Source organism: Nyctibius grandis, chromosome 3 (assembly GCF_013368605.1).
Source record: "Nyctibius grandis isolate bNycGra1 chromosome 3, bNycGra1.pri, whole genome shotgun sequence".
Classification (NCBI taxonomy): domain Eukaryota; kingdom Metazoa; phylum Chordata; class Aves; order Nyctibiiformes; family Nyctibiidae; genus Nyctibius; species Nyctibius grandis.
This window is the reverse complement of record NC_090660.1, coordinates 39,658,238-39,670,736: the sequence shown is the minus strand read 5'-3', so window position 1 is coordinate 39,670,736 and position 12,499 is coordinate 39,658,238. Positions and strand designations below refer to the sequence as shown.

Below are 12,499 nucleotides of genomic sequence, written 5' to 3'. Positions count from 1 at the left end.
GACCATTGGGATAGGATTTGTCTGGGTCCTCAGCAGATGCCATGCCAATTTAAACATTGTTAATTTATTATGAGAAGCAGTGATCCAAGCAGATGTATTATTCATAAGAAAATCAAAGGCCCAAGGAAGAGGACCACATATGATGACTTGTTTCAGGTCTCTTTGCAGAGATGATTGCACTGTAAGAGAACTGTGCCAGCCAAGACACTCTACAAACTGGCAGAGATCCAGACTACAGAGCAACCAGATTTACACTTAAAGACAGACACTGCAAGTTCAAGTAATTACTTTATATTTAGACCATGAGATGGACTTACCAGAAGACTATTTATTATGTCACATTTATGCTCAGTTGACAGATCCTTTATATAAGGTGAGATAGCCTGAATGCAAGTTATTGGGTTTTATGAAAGGATCCTTTGCCATCTTTGTACACACTCAGGTGCTGCGTAAAACACCACACACATTAGTCTTCTTGAACTTGGCCATTGCACTAACACTACAAAACTACAATAGTAACAGCCATCTAGCCTCAGTCAGACGCTGGGCTTATAGAAAAGTCAGTGCTCAGTAACCTACACTGAATTTACAATGCATAACTCTAGTATTGCTTCCTAAATCTAGGTCATTACAAAGAATGAATTGGAGGCCAGTCAGATGATCACTAAACCCAGCAGCAATGGAAAAGAGAAAAACATAGGGAAGGAGGAAGGAGGGGAAGAGACAGAAAGGGAGGTTAAACTCTTACAGGTGGAATGAATGAAAAAAAGGAGCTATGTGAGTAATTGCAGTGATAGCCTCTAAACACACAACTACTCAGACCCTCCTTCTCCAGACACACGCCCTGTTTCAGTGTCATGATTATATGACAGAATGCTACATAAGTGAAATTAAGCAAAAAGGTAGATGATGTCCTACAATCAGTCTCACACGGCCTAGGCAGTGTTACACGTAGGTGGATGCTCTCATTGTCAGATTATCTGTATTAAAGGAGTAGAAGCTGCTATCTGTAATGGAGCAATCCCTACTTTGAGTCTGACAAGAGTCAGTTCCTGAAGAGGTTTAAAGGGTGTGAATCCCAAGCAGAATCAGATATTTACACTCTAATCCTCCCAACTGGAGGACAAATGCTTATGTCCTCACCTTTCATGTCTGCCAGCTTAGGTAGTTCGCCAGCTCACACTAATTACCACTCTAAGGCACCGGCTGTTTCTTTAAAACAAGTAGCAACTGTAGTTACTTAATTCAGGGATGACAATCTTGCTTCCAGGAGTAAGTGTTGTAATGCTGAATATTGTCATATCTTTGTGCTTCCGTTTGTGAATCTAGCTATAGATGCCAGGCCATGAATAAATTAAGAGGGTCAATGCCAAAAGACAAACACCTCGGATAATTAATCCCTCAGTAAACATTTACATCCAATTCAGTGTTGAAAAGAATACAAATCTACCCAGTACAAACCAAACCTATGCTGCAGCCAAGGGCCACTTCCAAGCCTGCGAGAAGTCTGCCAAACAAGGCAGGACATTTGTTCCTTAAAACCCAAATTAAGTACAAAGCAGATACTGTAATTACATTCAGCTCTCAAATACCTGACAAGCTGGGTTTTAAAAAGGTACAGACTGGACTTTCCATAGTTAAGATAAACACAGACACTAATCTTGGTGTTCTAATTATATTGTTTATTTATAGTTAAGCATTAACATCTGAACAGAAATCTGCAAGCACGTAGGGATGATCCTTCAGTGACGTTTCTGTTTAAACTGAAGGCCACAGTAGCCACATGTTCCGGTTTTTGTATCTTTGTCCTGCAAAAATACAACAGCTGCTAGTTTCACTTTATAAAACTTTTAGAAACTACAAATTTTCTCTTATTTACATGTGCCATCATAAAGTGGATCAATATAGCTGAAGTACAGAGTTTAATCTTATTTGAAACACTGGAAGTAAGATAATGTCATAATTATTTTAATACAGAATAGGATTTGGCATTTCCAAGTTATATCTAGACAAGAATGTTGGCCAGTAATGTAAGGTGACAGGGTTAGTTGCAGGAAGGAGAAAATTTCAGTAGGATTCCAAGAGAAATTCTAAAAGAAAGTGTTTTGGAGAAAAGTAACAGTTACTACTGTATAAAATTTTATTCTTCTTTCCAAAAGACACATATATTTCCTAAAATTTAGAAGCGTGACTGATTGTGAACTGTTGTTTTAGTCCTTCTTAACACGCCAAAAGACAAGACAGTTAGATAAACACTCAGGGATCTTCTGTTATTTAGCAGTATAACTATTTGCAGTCATGAAACAAAGTAATCTCATGGTTCCCCTTCCTTAATACATGATTAGAAGTGAAAAATCCAGACTACCCTCCACCCCCAAAAGCCTGGGTTTCAATTGTTAGGGCTAGGGGAAACAAGCTGGTCTAATACCATTCTCTCTGCTCGCAAACATTAGCTGTCAAGAACTAGACCACATACGTCCTGTAATTTGGTTGTTAACACAAAAAGATGTCAAAATTTACAAAAACTAAAGCATTCTTCAAGAAGACTGTGGTGCAGGTCAAACAAATCAACATAAACGCAACTGATCAGCAGTGTGCTACAGAAGTTACCTTAAGTTGAAGAACACAACCTTCCTAAGTGTTATGAATTAGAACCTCCGAGCATTTGACTTGAATAATGTAAAATGAATCATTATAAAGTGCTTACTTTGTTCAAATTAGAAATGCTTGTGATTCCAGTTAGAAGTCACAACACTGACACTAAAGAACACCAGCTCTCCCTCACCATTCTCTTGGGTATTAAGCAAATGTCAAAATTTAGGTGAGCAAGCAAAGATTTTAAGACAACTGCAGTCAGGGTCTGCCTGAGAATGGTACCTAAGCAACAGGTTATCGTTGATTCTACCAAGGTCATATGACAGTAGCCTCAATATTTTTACTCTCTAGAATAAGAATACACTGGAAACTATCACTACTGTCAACAGGAGGATAAGAAGACATTTATTCTTCATTGATTCTCTGACCATGATTAAAACATTCAATCTTCAGAACTACCAAGATTCCCAAAGGCTGAAAGAGGAGTTTGTTTCGTTGGGGTTTTTTTTTCCTCTTTTTTTTTTTTTTCCTTGAACTTGTAGGATGCAAAATAAATTGCATATTCCTGAGAATACTGCAAATATATCCTCAGTCTACATGGTGGCATTTAAATAACTAGAGTAAGTCTCTTGAAACACAACAAGCATGTTCTTTTTTGCTCCCAAGGCACTGCTTGTTCATATTACTTCAGTTTCAAAAAAATTATTGTCCTATCAAACAAATCAAAATTTCAAAAAGAAATTTCTGTAACTTCAAATGGAAACTCTCTAACTCTTCTGATTAGAAATCTTAATTTTATATTAGGCACCAAATAAAATGATCACCTCAGGTGGTTACTCCTTTTACTTTGTTAAACTAACATGTCAAAAAGTAGATAATCTTACAACAAGAATTTACAGGCAAAATATGCTATATGCACAACAAAGGTATTACCAAATTTATGTATACTTTAGGATGTCCCAAAGCTCCACCACCACCATCGCATGATATCACTCTGCTTTCAACTTCACTCACAGGCTGCTCTGCTATCAAATCAATTGCAAAGTTCTTGTTCACCTGTAAGAGAAAAAGGAAGCTTTCAGATACCTTCACCACTCAGACAGCAAAAAAAATAAAAGCAATTGCTATTTACTGCCTCCCCAAGCAGTTCCACTACAGCCATCTTGAGAAGTTCCTGCATAGGTTTCCTCCCACCTCCTCTGCCAACTCTTAGGCTGTGCTATAAGCCAGATCAGTGAACTACGCATGTTAAACTCTGTAAAAGTAATCCCCTTCCACTGATACACAGGCCACATCAGTGCTCAGGTTTACAATGTGACCTAAGCAGATTCAGCAGAGAGGTGAGAAGGAACAAGAAGCCAAGAACAGAAGATATTTAACTGACACTGCCTCTGTATTGTGCTTTAGCGACTACATGATTAAATTGCAAAAGACTCACTGCTGATAAACTCAAAAATAATGGTGGGACAAGTAAGGTCAGCAGTGAGATAAAACAACTGCTGTTAATTTAGAGCCTCTCACCATGCACCTTATTCCATTACTGCACAGGAATCTCAGGAAAACATGAATGGGTTGCCTAACAACAGTCAGAAAGGCAAATTGTTCAGCATTAGAAAGAAAAGAAAAAACTCTAAATGTCATTATGCCACTTAGTAAATCCATCTTATACACACTTGCCGAATATGCACATCACTGACAAGTAGGGCTTTTTCCTAGAGCACATCTACGTGGCCTGACAAACATACCCACCTCTGGACAGGCCTGCAACACAGCAACCTGCACCTCAAGAGGACCTACAGCACCCAGCCATACCGCTTCCCTCCCTCATCCACACCAGCCTCTTCCCACCCGGTCTGCACCAGCACTGGGCAGACAACCACCTCCACCCCTCAGGTCAACATGCTCCAGGAGGGGCCAGCTTTTTCAAAGGCAGTGTTATACACATAGGAATATAAAATAATATGCACACCCAACAAAGGCACTATCTACTGCTCTGTGTGTAAGGTTCATAAACATCCTGGTATTTGAATGAAGATGAGATTCTTAGGAAAGAGATAGCTAAGTGTCCACTAAATTAATCCCTAAGAACTACAATAGTATTTTTATATAGTTCTAGTACACAACAACTTAGGATCTTTCACCAAGCCGTCAATTAAGTCTCCCCAAAATTTGCATTTTTGGTACAGCAGTGGAAAAGTCAATTTTGCCAACAAATGGATTTTCTTTACCTAAAGAAGATGATAGCTAAATAAAGTTAATGAAAAATTAACTTTTGGTATTGAAGCAAACTAGCAACATCAAGAACCTCACTGCCTGGGGCCTGTGTCTGCAAGTCGTATGTAATCTTTGCCAACCTGCAAGGATTTTTACTGCTGCTTTTAATAACGCTCAAAATTGTGCATCCTTCATTTCATGCTAAAGAAGGAGGGAGATAGCACCACGATGCATCTCAGCTTCACGATCAGAAGCAGAACTCCACTCTTCCCAACATTTCTTAACCACAAAGGTTATTTGTGAGGAAAGGGGGGAAGCAACAAGCTCTCATTCACTGCACAGCTATGACTTGTCTGTGCTTCAGCCTACTAAACAAGAGTCTAGGAATTCGCAGGGTAAACATGCCAGAAAAAAAAAGACTGAGAAAAACTGTGAGGAGAAAAATAAGTGGTTTCACTTGCATCATGTCCCTTCAATTCCCACAGAGGTAGTTAGTGGGAAGGGGCTGTTTCCCTCGGCACATCCAAAAGCTCCTTGCCCAATGCATAATTCAATGAGCAATTTTTTTTTCTGTCTGTAGTGCCAGTTTGACAATCCCATTGCTGCTTCTCTCCACCTACTCGCCTGTGCCAGTACATGGTCTGGGAGGCCGAGAGATAAAACCAAACTTGGAACGGACCCAGGTCCAAAGATCCAGAGGGAAGGCAGGAGGTTATATTTAAACTGGAGCAGCTCCGAGGTCAGTTCTCCTCACAGCTTCAGCTGCTGCAACTGCCCAACAGAAAGGGTAGAGTCGAAGCAGGCTGAATTAGGTCCTGCAGTACCTCAGGGGTTGTACAAGGGCAGGATGACCCTAGCTGGACTGCAGCAGGTGCAGTTTAATAGTTGCCATGCTCAGTTTTCTCACAGCTACTTGCTTTAGGCCCTTGCCAGAGAGCACTAATGCCCCAGTTCTGCACATCCAGAATACAGAATCAGCCAGGTTGGAAGAGACTTCAGGGATCATCGAGTCCAACCGCTGCCCTGACACCACCACGTCAACTAGACCATGGCACTAAGTGCCATGTCCAGTCTTTTCTTAAACACATCCAGAGATGGTGACTCCACCACCTCCCTGGGCAGCCCATTCCAATGTCTAATAACCCTTTCTGAAAAGAAATTCTTCCTGATGTCCAACCTGAACCTCCCCTGGCGAAGCCTGAGGCTGCGTCCTCTTGTCCTATCGCTAGTTGCTCGGGAGAAGAGGCCGACTCCCACTTCACTACAACCTCCCTTCAGGTAGCTGTAGACTGCAATAAGGTCACCCCTGAGCCTCCTCTTCTCCAGGCTAAACAACCCCAGCTCCCTCAGCCATTCCTCGTAGGTCAGACCCTCCAGACCCTTCACCAGCTTGGTCGCCCTCCTCTGGACTCGCTCCAACACCTCAACATCTTTCTTGAAGTGCGGGGCCCAGAATTGGACACAGTATTCAAGGTGTGGCCTCACCAGTGCCGAGTACAGGGGGACAATCACTTCCCTAGACTGGCTGGCTACACTATTCTTAATAGAGGCCAGGATGCCATTGGCCTTCTTGGCCACCTGGGCACACTGCTGGCTCATGTTTAGCCGGCTGTCGATCAACACCCCCAGGTCTCTTTCCACCGGGCCGCTTTCTAACCACTCTTCCCCCAACCTGTAGAGCTGCATGGGGTTGTTGTGACCGAAGTGTAAGACCCGGCACTTGTTCTTGTTCAACCTCATGCCGTTGGTCTCAGCCCATCTATCTAACCTGTCCAGATCCGTCTGTAGGGCCTTCCTACCCTCCAGCAGATCAACACTCCCACCCAGCTTGGTGTCATCTGCAAATTTGCTGAGGGTGCACTCAATCCCTACGTCTAGATCATCTATAAAGATATTGAACAGCACCGGCCCCAGAACTGAGCCCTGGGGAACACCGCTAGTGACCGGCCGCCAGCTGGACTTTGCCCCATTCACCACCACTCTCTGGGCTCGGCCATCCAGCCAGTTTTTAACCCATCGAAGAGTCCACCCATCCAAGCCCCGGGCAGCCAGTTTGTCTAGGAGGATGCTGTGGGAGACAGTGTCGAATGCCTTACTGAAGTCTAGATAGACTACATCCACAGCCCTGCCCTCATCTACTAAGAGGGTCACTTTGTCATAGAAGGAGATCAGGTTGGTCAAGCAGGACCTGCCTTTCATGAATCCATGTTGGCTGGCCCCGATGCCCCCCTTGTCCTGCATGTGCCGTGTAATGGCACTCAGGATGATCTGTTCCATCACCTTGCCTGGCACCGAGGTCAGGCTGACAGGCCTATAGTTCCCTGGATCGTCCTTCTGACCCTTCTTGTAGATGGGTGTTATGTTTGCTAATTTCCAGTCAGTTGGACTTCTCCAGTTAACCAGGACTGCCGGTAGATAATAGAGAGTGGTTTGGCAAGTTCATTTGCCTGTTCCTTCATTATTCTGGGGTGAATCCCATCCGGGCCCATAGCCTTGTGGGTGTCCAACTGGCACAGCAGGTCACTAACCGTCTCCTCCTGGATCATGGGAGGTTCACACAGCCCCCCGTCCCTAACTTCAGGCTCTGGGGGCCGAGTCTCCTGAGGACAACCGGTCTTGACATTAAAGACCGAGGCAAAGAAGGCATTGAGCACCTCTGCCTTTTCCTCATCCCCTGACACTACACTACCCTCCTCATTCAGCAAGTGGTGGAGACTCTCCTTGACCCTCCTTTTGCTGTTGATGTATTTGTAAAAGCTTTTTTTGTTATTTTTGACTGTAGCAGCCAAATCAAGAAAATCCAGCACAGAAAACAATTATTTTAGCTAAAACACATGTATTTCATTAACAATTAGGCTGGCAGAACCAAGGGGACAATAGCCACATACTCCAAGCCATGTTCCCAGGCCTGCCCACCGCTCGGAGAGGCCATGTGCAGCACCCAGATGCCCTCACTGAGGGCACCTGCATCCAGAGGCTGGGTCCCCAGACAAGAAAGCTGCCGCAGCCAGACTGGGACGATCACAAGCCAGACTCGACCACCCAGAGCGTACTGAAGGCAAAGAGAAGAAGCTACCGAGGAAGTACAGTTACCAACTTCACAGGCTAGCTTTAGCTTCAGAAACAAGACAACATTCAGACTACAGACACAGCTGTCAAACCCTAATACTAGCAGCTGAAACACACTGGGGAATAACGGTGAAGCCCCTAGAGAGAGATCCCCTTAATAAGCACAGATGAGGATCGTTTTAGTACTTAACATGTACATTTTGTTCTAGTTTCACAATTAAAACCTAGCATTAAACGTTGCTCAGCAGACTTAAAGCTTGTTTTTTGCTGGAGAAGGAGGAACTAAGCTGAACTGGAAACCCTAGGTGTTCCTCACCACAGAGAGTCTGAAATCAGCTGCTGGCAAAGGCACATCAGAGGGACCAGTGCCCTACAGAGAATTAGGCTTAAGGAGCGTTTCCTACAAAGCTACAGAAGTAGCACAGAAACAGCCATTGCATTTGGGCGAGACCCACTTTGCCACTATCCTCCCAGAAGTAAACTACTTCAGCGTTTTAAGTGACATTTTCATTTAACTATTTCCCACGTAGAATCTCCATTTTTGCCACACAGTGTGATACAATAAGGTACACTCAATATGAAAACTCAGAAATTGGCATAATTAGCTCAGGTCAATTTAGGAAGGGAATAATTATATTCAACTACATTTAAAATCTACCACACTTCATATTTAATGCCTCTACTATACATAAACAATTACAGCATTAACACTAAGGCACCAATCAGATGCTCAGGCATTGAGGAATACAATTTAGCTGACACAATCTCTGTTTCTCTCCCAAAGGCCAGCAGATCCCTCATGGAGCTGTGCTGCTCGATCACTAGAGAGAACTCGGTGCTAAAGGACTTACAATTTCACGTACCTACTCTATTGATAAGCAGCAGCAACAGGCCCACAAGAAAACTTCACAGTAGTACACCTGGCTGATGCCGGTGTTACTAGACTTTGCCTTTGAGGCTTTGTTATTTCATTTAGTTTTGCTTGTTACATCATTGTTTCAGCAAATGCTTCCCAGGCTCTGGAAATGAAGTGGCCTCATTAAAAACGCAGTTTGGGTAAAGATCAAGATTTTAACTATGCAGAAGCAAATTAAGCTTCAAAACACACATTTAAACAGATATGTAGATGCAAAATTCAGCAGAGCATTTAATTATGTGATTTTTCTGAACACAAATGGCACTAAAAACATGCTTAAAATTTTCTTAAAACACACGCTTAACACAAAAAAGTGGTCCAAGTTTAAAATGCTCAAATGCCTACAACTTCCACAGCCTAAATGTCAGCACTTAACAGATATAGGGCAAGTCTTGAATTTTCCAAATTTGCCAAAAGTATGGAAGTACACAGAAGCTACTATAAACTGTCTTAAAAGAAGAATTTTCACCGTAGTGAAAAAAACACCAACTCCCAAAATCCAAACCAGTTTTGCTTTGGTAGGGTTGTTTTTTGTTAGTTGGTTTTGGCTGTGGTTTTTGGGTTTGGTTGGTTGCTGGTTGTTTTTTTTTAATGACAAGCAAGTTGAGGACATCAATAGCAGGTATAAAAAAACCCCACAAACCACTCCCTCTCCCATGAGCAAAAGTCGAATGAGTTACCTCCTTCTGTCGTCCCACAAATCTAACTCTTCTATAATCCTTTTCATCATATACCTAAAACATAAAATAAACTTGATCTTATTTAAAAAGCAATGACCATAAACAAAGAACACAAAGGCTTACAGCACTGTCAAGACTAAATAGTTTAAATCGTTTCCTCAGCTTCAAGTATTGCCATCATCTTACAAGTATGTACTGCACAGAAAAAATAGTTTCCGTTTCTCTCACATAGAAAAATAATTTTTAGGTTGGAAAGTAGAAAAGGGGTGGGGGGGTGTTAAAGCTAGTAAACAGGAGCTTTAGCTCTGACCAGAGAGGCGAACATAAGATTTATTACTGACAATGCTGTTCCTTGATCCCACACTGCCATCTGGAAGGTGAACCAAACTAGGAAATTCAAGTTTCATTTTTATTTATGTTCGACTCAAGTAACCGCAGTGAGAACCTTCCTACTTCAGCTCCACCAGCCGTGCCCCTCTCACATCCCCACCAGTCACTACACAAGCCTCCCCAGACCTCACGCTCAGTTTTTACATCAAAGAACGGGTAAGAGGGAGTCACAGGCACGGACACGAGGGTGCCTCCTACCTGTCAACTCTTCAGCTGTGTCAAACGCTAGATTCAGGCCACAACGCTTGGCAATCGCTAATGACCCTATTCCTAATTAACAGCCTTTTTTTGAAACCGCGCGTACCTTTCGCCTAGGTATCACCCAAGCGCGTTAATTTCCACAGCGCGTACCAAAGGAAGCGGCACACCCGCGGGCCGCTCGCAGCCCCGGGAGCATCTTCCCGCAGGCACCGGCAACGGCGGGAGACGCGGCCCGGACGCGCCTGCCCTACCCGGGCAGCGGAGGGGCAGCACCGACCCCTGGGCCGCGCACTCACCTGCCCCGTGTGCGTCACCAGCTCGCCGGTACCGGAGGCCCGCACACCGTAGGGCCGAACGGCAGCGGGCATCGGGCGGGACGGCAGCGAGCGGCTCAGAGGCAGCAGGCGGCGGAAGGTCGCGCCGGGCGCCGCCATTTTGAACCAGCCACGTGACCCGGCGCTCTTGCGGACGGGCGCAGGCGCAGCCCTTGCTCCGCCCCTCCCTGGCCCTCGAGCGCTTCCGCCGGGCCGCGGCGTGCGCGCATGCGCGTTGTCTCTGTTGGGGTGAGCGGCGGCTACGGCCTGAGGAGGGAAGCGGCGGCGGTGGTGCCGGTGTCCGTCAGTGCCCGGCGCCTTCTGTCAGGGGCTGGGGGGCGTTGGTGGGGAGGAGGCGGGAGCGGGGCGGGTGTCCTCACCGGTGCGCTGTCCCCACAGGGCGCGGAGCATGCTGTCCCTCCTAGCCAGGGCCGCCGCCGGGCCGCTCCGCCCGCTGGGCCGCTCGCCTTTCTCTTCCCTGGCCTCGTGGTGGAGGGCGGCGGCGCTGCCCGCGCCGGTTAGCCGGGTCCCGCCGCTGTGGTGCGGGGCGGCCGCCCCCCGCGTCCTGCTGGCTGTCCCGCCGCCGCCCGGGCTGCTGCCGCCGCTCCTCGCGGGGCTGAAGACGAAAGCCTCGCTGAAGAGGCGCTGTAAGGACTGCTTCATCGTCCGGCGGCGCGGCCGGCTGTACGTCTGCTGCAAGACCAACCCCCGGCACAAGCAGCGGAAGCTGTAGCCCCGCGGCCGGGAGCCTCTCCCGGCTGGGAGCGCCGCTGCGGAGCTCCGGAGGGGAGAGAAGTAACGTGGTGTCTGCCTGTCGGGCCTCGAGTCCTGCCTTCTGCGTGCCTGCCACTGGGTCCGCTACTGCTTCCCTGGCTACCCCATGACTTTATAGCTGACTGCTGGGGACACAAATCACAGAACGGTGTAGGTGACAAGGTTTCAACTTCACGCTAACGTAGAGCATGCCAAGTTCTTGACAGCCCTTGCGGTAGCTTCAGACCATGGATGCTGAGAACTGAAATGGGAAGCCACAACTTCCAGGACCTATTGTCATCTTAGCCATGAAGCCTTACTTACCTCACTGTTAAATTAGTAAAGACAAAGCTGAATCATCAGACTCTGAGATGCATTTGTGTTTAATTAAAGCAAAATGAAAATAAATGCTGCTGATTGTGCATTATTGCAATATGCAATGAATCTTTCTTTAAAAAAAAAAACCTGGATGTTGAAAGCTGTGGTAACAGAACCTGAGTTTCAAACTCAGGTGGGCTCTTAAGTGGCAAATAATATTAAATGTGTTACATTGAAAGGTGATGTTCTAGCTTTTGTCTTGGTTCATAGGTGAGGTAAAAATTTCTTTTAACTATTGAGTTGCAGCAGACATAATCCCATGTGGCTGCAGTAATGCCAATGTAAATAACTGTTGCTGCTTATCACTGTGGGTTTGGAGGGGACATGGAGGTACTTTAATTAGTATAAAGTAATCAATTTTTTAAGTTTTAGTGTCTAAAGTAATTTAATGATATATTGGCCATTCACAGTGTATTTGGAAGTGTTCTTAGCCTCCTCTTCCTTTGGAGAAATCCTCTCTCATGTTTCTGGTGTACCTACTATTCTACAGTTTCCTGAATCTTAACCCAAATAAAAAGGCAGTACCTGGGAGTCATTGCCTTTTGGGTAGAGTTTGTAAACCATTTTGTGTAGGTGTCTGCAGCAAAGATCAAAATAGAAATTTCAGATTTCAGCTAGTTTGCCTTAAGTTTCTGCAAAGCCTTAGGCTCACTCACAGAAATGAACGAGGCTTTAGAATTCTACTTTTTTTTTTTATACAACTTCTGTATCCCTTGAAACAGTTCTCTTCTAATAGAGGTGTGGGGAGAATGACTGGGAACAGTAATGCCTCAGAGGTCACACAGCCAAGCGTACTGTTGAATGCAAACTCTGATGGTACCAATGGATTACAATTAGACAGCCAAAATTGCTACAGTCCCCAAAGGTGTTCGTCATGCTTCTGTATATGGCTGTGCTTGAGGCAGGAGTGTTTGATTCCCATGTGTTGGGCAGTTTGTCTTTCACTCGTCTATCTCATCACTGGAAATGTGGGTTTGGAGAGAGGAGCA

General features: G+C 45.1%; 2 protein-coding genes across 4 annotated transcripts; one reads left to right on the top strand and one right to left on the bottom strand.

Moving 5' to 3' along the window:
* Positions 1-1,661: 1,661 nt before the first annotated feature.
* On the bottom strand, positions 1,662-10,537 carry NDUFS6 (NADH:ubiquinone oxidoreductase subunit S6). Its single transcript, XM_068396824.1, has 4 exons — positions 10,362-10,537; positions 9,475-9,528; positions 3,529-3,651; positions 1,662-1,808 (listed from the first exon to the last, which is right to left on the bottom strand). The coding sequence occupies exons 1-4, from the start codon at positions 10,497-10,499 to the stop codon at positions 1,743-1,745; spliced, it is 381 nt and encodes a 126-aa protein (XP_068252925.1). The 5' UTR covers positions 10,500-10,537; the 3' UTR covers positions 1,662-1,742.
* A 70-nt stretch (positions 10,538-10,607) lies between these two features.
* Positions 10,608-11,540, top strand: MRPL36 (mitochondrial ribosomal protein L36). 3 transcript variants are annotated; one of them, XM_068396920.1, is made up of 2 exons: positions 10,608-10,628; positions 10,779-11,540. In XM_068396920.1, exon 2 carries the CDS (start codon positions 10,789-10,791, stop codon positions 11,110-11,112), a length of 324 nt encoding a protein of 107 aa, XP_068253021.1. In that variant the 5' UTR covers positions 10,608-10,628; positions 10,779-10,788; the 3' UTR covers positions 11,113-11,540. The 3 variants fall into 3 exon arrangements, with proteins under 3 accessions (XP_068253021.1, XP_068253020.1, XP_068253022.1); XM_068396919.1 differs by lacking the exon at positions 10,608-10,628 and adding an exon at positions 10,639-10,682; XM_068396921.1 differs by lacking the exon at positions 10,608-10,628 and adding an exon at positions 10,660-10,678.
* The last annotated feature ends 959 nt before the right edge of the window (positions 11,541-12,499 follow it).